Below are 9360 nucleotides of genomic sequence, written 5' to 3' on the forward strand. Positions count from 1 at the left end.
ATAATGTGAAACGGAAGTTGAATTTATAAACGCTTGAGATAAGAAATTCTTGCCTTGTAGTCTAGGAATAGATGCAAACCCTTGAAACCAATTACGAATTCTTGTTCAATCATGCTTAATTCTAATCTTAAATTCACTAAGGAATTAGGTTAGGATTAATGGTTCTGTCACTAAGGAATTAGGGCAAGAATAAAGTAGCGAATTCGGTAATGATTCGATAAGTCGATTCAATAGTCATATTCAAGTTGTTAACTCAAGACAGTCATCTAGTGAAACTCATCCCTGACAATTTTATTATTATAACGTTTAAACTAATTTTACTTTGCTTAATTTTCATTATTGCAATCGACCAAATTCAGTACCTTTTTGTTCAATTAAGTTATAAATATTATTCGACAGTATAACGCGATCCTCGAGTTCGACACTCGGTCTTACCGTTTTACTTTACTACTTGCACGAGTTCGTACACTTGCGAAAATCGCTATCAAGTTTTTGGCGCCGTTGCCGGGGATTGCCAAATCACTGTTAGATTTTATTTTTTTTCTCAATTCAAATTTTTTGCTCTACAATAAAAATTTTATTTTATTTTTGTTGATTTTCTAATGTCGTGTGTTAGTATTATTTTTCTTCTTTGTTGAGATATTTAACGACCGTAAAGTATGGAAGATTTTAATGATTATCTTCTTCTACAACTTTTGGAAGAAACTGAAACTTGTCTTCTATCTGCACAATGTCGTATACTTGAGGGGCAGATCATGAGAGATACATTTGAAAATGACCTCCTTCGATTTTTACCTCATAGATTTGATTTTTGTATAGAAGGGCATAAGAGTGACACTTTTGATTGTTATGTCCCACTACCAGAAGGTGAAGATCTATTGGTTTTGGAAGCACAAGATGAGTTTCTCATGGAAAAAATTAATTTGGAGCAAATGCTACCTATTAAAATTCTTCCCAACGAATCATATGACAAGAAATTTTACATCAAGGATGTTTTGATTGAATTCATGAATAATAATCAAGGTTCAATCGAAAGATTTGAGAGTCAATGTGAAAGGTTATTTGAGCAAGTGGTTGAGTTTGAGAAGCTGAAGATTGAAGATAAATTCAGTGTTGTGGAAAAGAAAGAAGATGAGGGGGAATTGATAAACATTAAGGATGGTCTAGTTGGTAAGGAAACTCAAAAGTCTCAACTTTGTGGAGATTTAGATGCCCAACCAAATATTCATCAACAAAACATTTCTCCAAATTTTTTTAGCAGCAAGGCAAGAAAAAAGGAAGAGATTGATGAGGTCCTAGATGCCATTTATGCCTTGTTCATTGTTGCCAACTTGAAAAGGATATGGAAGCAACATCATCTATTTTTCAAGTTCATGGAGTTCTTACCCAACAAAAGGAAGAAGAAGGATGATGCGTTCTTTGTATCATATATGCCACCTTAACAGTGGTTGATGTGTCAAGCTAATGACATTAAAAAGCGCTTCGTGGGAGGCAACCCACGTCGGTAAGCAATTTTTTTTTTCCTTTCTTTCTGCTTTTTATTTTTCTCAAATAAAAATTATTATCACATAACCACTTACTGGTTGCCACTCGTAGCATTGATTGTTGAGTTTGCATGAATACTCTAACCTTTCCATTTCAAAAAAAAATTTGTTTTTGTCTCAGAGAATTGTTCTGACCGCCAAGGCAGAGGGCTAGCTTACTGACAAAGTTCAAGAGCATAATGGCTATGGGGCTTGCTGCAGAAGATATTCATCAGAATCACCATCTCTTTTCTATAGCATAACCGGTGAGAATTTGAGCCAAACATTTTCCACTTTTTACTTTAATTCTTTCATATGCGAGTATCCATGTTTGAATGTTATTTTTCTGGAGCTTGTATTGGTTTTCTACAGACTATTGGTCGTATTTTCATACACATGAGGCACTTGTTTGGTACTCTGAGCCTTTTCAAGCCACCCTTATTATTATAATTATCCTTTGCTAACCCCTTTGAGCCTTCATGCAAAATTTTATTTGTTGTTTTGGTGACGAATCATGTCACAAGTTTTGAACCCACTATATTATATTTGTTTAATTTCTTTTTGAGTTAGATAGATACATAGGTACTTGGTATTGGTTTGAAACTAAGTTTGGGGTTGCTGTTGGAACTAGCAACATTTTAAGTTTGGGGTGGGGTACTAGTAGAACCTTGTCAAAAAAAAAAACAAAACAAAAATAAGTGAAAGAAAATTGGTAGACTTAATTATAAAAATAAAATAAAATTGGTCTACAAGAAAAAAATAAAAAAATTAGAGCCAAGCAATCAAAAAAATTGGTCTCTTCAAAGATGAAAAAAAAATGTATAAAATAAATAAGCAGTTCTACTAGTACTCATGTTGTTTTGACAAAGAGATTGAAGGTGAGTAGTACTTTAATGTTTAGGGATATGTAGTGTATCTAACTCCAATTCTTTTGATTAACCTACTTTCCCAAATATATCCCACCTTAACCTAAGCCACGTTATAACCTTGAAGGACCTCTAAAGTGTGTGTGATTATATGACTTTGAATGACTGTTTAGAATTTCTACAAGTTCATAGCAAAATTCATTAACATGTTGATTTGAGCGGGCAAACGCCATGACCAGCCCCACTGGCTTTGAGAATTGGTGAGGAAGAGAATAGGAAATAGAGTGTGGTTGAAAGTATGAATTATCTTCTCTAAGTCTGCCCCGCTTGAGCGAAATTGGTAAGTTAGTCAACGCCGGAAGTGGGACGAATGAGGATCTGAGCACCCTCCCAGAAAGGTATGTCATTTTTGAATTTGTGCAAATTCTAACTTTTGTCAATTTCGTTACTTGAGGACAAGCAACATATTAAGTTTGGGGTTGTGATAATTCTTCAATAGTTAGTATTTTTACCATCATTTTTAAGTAGTTTTAAGTTAAGTTGAATCAATTCAGAGTGTTTTTGGAGTCAAACTGATATTAAAAGAGGATTTTGAAAATTCGCGGTTGTGTTGGTTATTCTTCTTTATAATTATCTTTAACCAAACAAATTCTTGGAGTTTCTGTCTCTATTTATTTTTGATAGGTTGAGTTGATAAAGTGAACTTAGTTTCGAGCAGTCATGTTTTGAAGCATCAAAGACCGATGAGCAATGTTCAACACGAGACAAATTTCCAACAAGTGCATAACCATCTTCTCTACTAGCTTTTTATTGAAGTCGATTGTGTTTTGCATTGGTAGCACATATGATGTGTAATTGGCCTTATCTTTTACTCATGTTGTCGCCTTACACCAAAATTGTATGCATTTGCCACAAAGAAAAAAACTCAATGTACAAGGGCCCACTTTCACTACACTAATGCAGCAAAGAAAGGTCAACGAGAAACAAGAGAAAAAGCCTAAAAAAATCTGCACACGTGGAGGAGCATGGTATTTGAGAAAGCGGGTATAAAAGCCAGAGGAAAAGAAGAATTGAGGGGTCGAAAGAACTGAAGGAGAAATACGATTACGCGAAGCACAGTGACGGCTGCGGTTTCGAAGACCAATTGGAGGGTGATTCAACTGGTTTTGATCATCATTCAACTGCAATTTTATGTGTAATTTTCAATTCTCTTTTAGCTTTTGACAAACATCATGAGTAGCTAATTTTCCTGTTGTTAGGGATGAGATTATTCAGATGACAACTTTTGTTATGTGACTTTCTTTTGATTATTGAAGAAGTTTATTGAATCATTTTTCTTATCTCTGTTTTTAATGCTTTTATTGCTTGGCTGCCTTGAAATTGATTTACGGTTTATAATGTGAAACGGAAGTTGAATTTATAAACGCTTGAGATAAGAAATTCTTGCCTTGTAGTCTAGGAATAGATGCAAACCCTTGAAACCAATTACGAATTCTTGTTCAATCATGCTTAATTCTAATCTTAAATTCACTAAGGAATTAGGTTAGGATTAATGGTTCTGTCACTAAGGAATTAGGGCAAGAATAAAGTAGCGAATTCGGTAATGATTCGATAAGTCGATTCAATAGTCATATTCAAGTTGTTAACTCAAGACAGTCATCTAGTGAAACTCATCCCTGACAATTTTATTATTATAACGTTTAAACTAATTTTACTTTGCTTAATTTTCATTATTGCAATCGACCAAATTCAGTACCTTTTTGTTCAATTAAGTTATAAATATTATTCGACAGTATAACGCGATCCTCGAGTTCGACACTCGGTCTTACCGTTTTACTTTACTACTTGCACGAGTTCGTACACTTGCGAAAATCGCTATCAAGTTTTTGGCGCCGTTGCCGGGGATTGCCAAATCACTGTTAGATTTTATTTTTTTTCTCAATTCAAATTTTTTGCTCTACAATAAAAATTTTATTTTATTTTTGTTGATTTTCTAATGTCGTGTGTTAGTATTATTTTTCTTCTTTGTTGAGATATTTAACGACCGTAAAGTATGGAAGATTTTAATGATTATCTTCTTCTACAACTTTTGGAAGAAACTGAAACTTGTCTTCTATCTGCACAATGTCGTATACTTGAGGGGCAGATCATGAGAGATACATTTGAAAATGACCTCCTTCGATTTTTACCTCATAGATTTGATTTTTGTATAGAAGGGCATAAGAGTGACACTTTTGATTGTTATGTCCCACTACCAGAAGGTGAAGATCTATTGGTTTTGGAAGCACAAGATGAGTTTCTCATGGAAAAAATTAATTTGGAGCAAATGCTACCTATTAAAATTCTTCCCAACGAATCATATGACAAGAAATTTTACATCAAGGATGTTTTGATTGAATTCATGAATAATAATCAAGGTTCAATCGAAAGATTTGAGAGTCAATGTGAAAGGTTATTTGAGCAAGTGGTTGAGTTTGAGAAGCTGAAGATTGAAGATAAATTCAGTGTTGTGGAAAAGAAAGAAGATGAGGGGGAATTGATAAACATTAAGGATGGTCTAGTTGGTAAGGAAACTCAAAAGTCTCAACTTTGTGGAGATTTAGATGCCCAACCAAATATTCATCAACAAAACATTTCTCCAAATTTTTTTAGCAGCAAGGCAAGAAAAAAGGAAGAGATTGATGAGGTCCTAGATGCCATTTATGCCTTGTTCATTGTTGCCAACTTGAAAAGGATATGGAAGCAACATCATCTATTTTTCAAGTTCATGGAGTTCTTACCCAACAAAAGGAAGAAGAAGGATGATGCGTTCTTTGTATCATATATGCCACCTTAACAGTGGTTGATGTGTCAAGCTAATGACATTAAAAAGCGCTTCGTGGGAGGCAACCCACGTCGGTAAGCAATTTTTTTTTTCCTTTCTTTCTGCTTTTTATTTTTCTCAAATAAAAATTATTATCACATAACCACTTACTGGTTGCCACTCGTAGCATTGATTGTTGAGTTTGCATGAATACTCTAACCTTTCCATTTCAAAAAAAAATTTGTTTTTGTCTCAGAGAATTGTTCTGACCGCCAAGGCAGAGGGCTAGCTTACTGACAAAGTTCAAGAGCATAATGGCTATGGGGCTTGCTGCAGAAGATATTCATCAGAATCACCATCTCTTTTCTATAGCATAACCGGTGAGAATTTGAGCCAAACATTTTCCACTTTTTACTTTAATTCTTTCATATGCGAGTATCCATGTTTGAATGTTATTTTTCTGGAGCTTGTATTGGTTTTCTACAGACTATTGGTCGTATTTTCATACACATGAGGCACTTGTTTGGTACTCTGAGCCTTTTCAAGCCACCCTTATTATTATAATTATCCTTTGCTAACCCCTTTGAGCCTTCATGCAAAATTTTATTTGTTGTTTTGGTGACGAATCATGTCACAAGTTTTGAACCCACTATATTATATTTGTTTAATTTCTTTTTGAGTTAGATAGATACATAGGTACTTGGTATTGGTTTGAAACTAAGTTTGGGGTTGCTGTTGGAACTAGCAACATTTTAAGTTTGGGGTGGGGTACTAGTAGAACCTTGTCAAAAAAAAAAACAAAACAAAAATAAGTGAAAGAAAATTGGTAGACTTAATTATAAAAATAAAATAAAATTGGTCTACAAGAAAAAAATAAAAAAATTAGAGCCAAGCAATCAAAAAAATTGGTCTCTTCAAAGATGAAAAAAAAATGTATAAAATAAATAAGCAGTTCTACTAGTACTCATGTTGTTTTGACAAAGAGATTGAAGGTGAGTAGTACTTTAATGTTTAGGGATATGTAGTGTATCTAACTCCAATTCTTTTGATTAACCTACTTTCCCAAATATATCCCACCTTAACCTAAGCCACGTTATAACCTTGAAGGACCTCTAAAGTGTGTGTGATTATATGACTTTGAATGACTGTTTAGAATTTCTACAAGTTCATAGCAAAATTCATTAACATGTTGATTTGAGCGGGCAAACGCCATGACCAGCCCCACTGGCTTTGAGAATTGGTGAGGAAGAGAATAGGAAATAGAGTGTGGTTGAAAGTATGAATTATCTTCTCTAAGTCTGCCCCGCTTGAGCGAAATTGGTAAGTTAGTCAACGCCGGAAGTGGGACGAATGAGGATCTGAGCACCCTCCCAGAAAGGTATGTCATTTTTGAATTTGTGCAAATTCTAACTTTTGTCAATTTCGTTACTTGAGGACAAGCAACATATTAAGTTTGGGGTTGTGATAATTCTTCAATAGTTAGTATTTTTACCATCATTTTTAAGTAGTTTTAAGTTAAGTTGAATCAATTCAGAGTGTTTTTGGAGTCAAACTGATATTAAAAGAGGATTTTGAAAATTCGCGGTTGTGTTGGTTATTCTTGTTTATAATTATCTTTAACCAAACAAATTCTTGGAGTTTCTGTCTCTATTTATTTTTGATAGGTTGAGTTGATAAAGTGAACTTAGTTTCGAGCAGTCATGTTTTGAAGCATCAAAGACCGATGAGCAATGTTCAACACGAGACAAATTTCCAACAAGTGCATAACCATCTTCTCTACTAGCTTTTTATTGAAGTCGATTGTGTTTTGCATTGGTAGCACATATGATGTGTAATTGGCCTTATCTTTTACTCATGTTGTCGCCTTACACCAAAATTGTATGCATTTGCCACAAAGAAAAAAACTCAATGTACAAGGGCCCACTTTCACTACACTAATGCAGCAAAGAAAGGTCAACGAGAAACAAGAGAAAAAGCCTAAAAAAATCTGCACACGTGGAGGAGCATGGTATTTGAGAAAGCGGGTATAAAAGCCAGAGGAAAAGAAGAATTGAGGGGTCGAAAGAACTGAAGGAGAAATACGATTACGCGAAGCACACTGACGGCTGCGGTTTCGAAGACCAATTGGAGGGTGATTCAACTGGTTTTGATCATCATTCAACTGCAATTTTATGTGTAATTTTCAATTCTCTTTTAGCTTTTGACAAACATCATGAGTAGCTAATTTTCCTGTTGTTAGGGATGAGATTATTCAGATGACAACTTTTGTTATGTGACTTTCTTTTGATTATTGAAGAAGTTTATTGAATCATTTTTCTTATCTCTGTTTTTAATGCTTTTATTGCTTGGCTGCCTTGAAATTGATTTACGGTTTATAATGTGAAACGGAAGTTGAATTTATAAACGCTTGAGATAAGAAATTCTTGCCTTGTAGTCTAGGAATAGATGCAAACCCTTGAAACCAATTACGAATTCTTGTTCAATCATGCTTAATTCTAATCTTAAATTCACTAAGGAATTAGGTTAGGATTAATGGTTCTGTCACTAAGGAATTAGGGCAAGAATAAAGTAGCGAATTCGGTAATGATTCGATAAGTCGATTCAATAGTCATATTCAAGTTGTTAACTCAAGACAGTCATCTAGTGAAACTCATCCCTGACAATTTTATTATTATAACGTTTAAACCAATTTTACTTTGCTTAATTTTCATTATTGCAATCGACCAAATTCAGTACCTTTTTGTTCAATTAAGTTATAAATATTATTCGACAGTATAACGCGATCCTCGAGTTCGACACTCGGTCTTACCGTTTTACTTTACTACTTGCACGATTTCGTACACTTGCGAAAATCGCTATCAATATTTTATAAAAAAAAAGTACTAAAAATCGAAAGTATCCAATGCTAGACCATTTTTGGAGTTGCAAAATAGATGCACCCACTAAATTTAGATTCTTTTTGTAAACTTTTACTAATTGTTCATGGAAACATAAGTATTTGTGCCCGAGGAATGCTAGCAACATTCATTCTAATACACATTTTCCAACACACTCTCTTTGATTGGTTAAAATTCACATGGGTCTCACCAAATCATGTGGGTCCCATATAAATTTGGTGGGTCTCATGTGAGTTTTAACCAATCAAAGAGAGTGTGTTAAAAAGTGTGTGTTAGAATATGTGTTGCTAGCATTTCTCATTTATCCATTATTGATGAAGGAAAAGATGGCAAGAGAAAACAAACTGATACCCATGACGAATCCATAACACTAAGCTTCCCTATCACTCGACGATATCTGCTCCAACACAAGAACAGTGGCACCTCCCACTAATTGTAGGTACAAGAATGATATGTACTCTTATTAAGGAACCACTTCCAAGACAATAATTTATCAAATCCATAACCTGCTCATTATAAGTTGCCTTCCCAACAAAGATAAAATCATTGTGGGACTTTAAGATGGAGCAAAAAAATAGAGAACAATCATGCAGGAGGTGGAGGAAGTTGTTGAGATAATTCTACAGCCCTTGGAGTCCTGCCACTACCAAATATGAGTTCGGAAGTATGAGGTGTGAACCTCCTGCTCCGAACACGCCGGAACCACCTTGCTCGAGTGTTGGTTTTGGAGAGTCCCTCACATATTTAAAGATGTTAACAGAGAGATTAAGATCGCCAATTAACGAGTAAATAGGCAATTTCCCCCCTGAAATTGTAAGTTTCGTCAATTACCCCTGACATTAACAAAACTTCAATTACCCCCCCTGAAATTGCACAACGTTAATCAATTTACCCCTTCCGTCAAATTCTTCTGTTAGTCAACATGACGTTTTGCAAATACCCCCCTGAAGTTTTGCACTTATGTGCAAAATGCCCCCCAAACTTAAAAATTTATATTTTTTTTTATCCTTGACTCAAAATACCACTTGGAATAAAACCACCACTTGGAGCAGAAGCAGCATTTGCAGGAACACATAAAAACACTTGTTTAGCTTGACTTTGAAGTCCATTGATTCCAAGCATCAACAAGATTGTTAGTGTTTCCATTTGAGTATTGACAAAGAGGATTATTATAAAACTGAACCCAACATAATCAAATAAACCAGTATTAATAGCTGAATCCAAATAAGCATCAGGGTAAGGACATTGTGGTGCTGCAGACAAATAAACTT

General features: G+C 34.5%; 1 protein-coding gene across 1 annotated transcript; it reads left to right on the plus strand.

The window, feature by feature from the left end:
* Positions 1 to 652: 652 nt before the first annotated feature.
* Positions 653 to 1442, plus strand: LOC146914287 (uncharacterized). The gene has a single exon (XM_085716253.1). The coding sequence runs from the start codon at positions 660 to 662 to the stop codon at positions 1440 to 1442; it is 783 nt and encodes a 260-aa protein (XP_085572379.1). The 5' UTR covers positions 653 to 659.
* The last annotated feature ends 7918 nt before the right edge of the window (positions 1443 to 9360 follow it).

The sequence above is a fragment of the Medicago sativa genome, chromosome 6, assembly GCF_051527215.1.
Source record: "Medicago sativa cultivar Bolivia chromosome 6, Bolivia_mono, whole genome shotgun sequence".
Taxonomy (NCBI): domain Eukaryota; kingdom Viridiplantae; phylum Streptophyta; class Magnoliopsida; order Fabales; family Fabaceae; genus Medicago; species Medicago sativa.

Coding starts and splice junctions, on each gene's coding strand:
- LOC146914287 (XM_085716253.1), top strand. CDS start 660: ATGGAAGATTTTAATGATTATCTTCTTCTACAACTTTTGGAAGAAACT.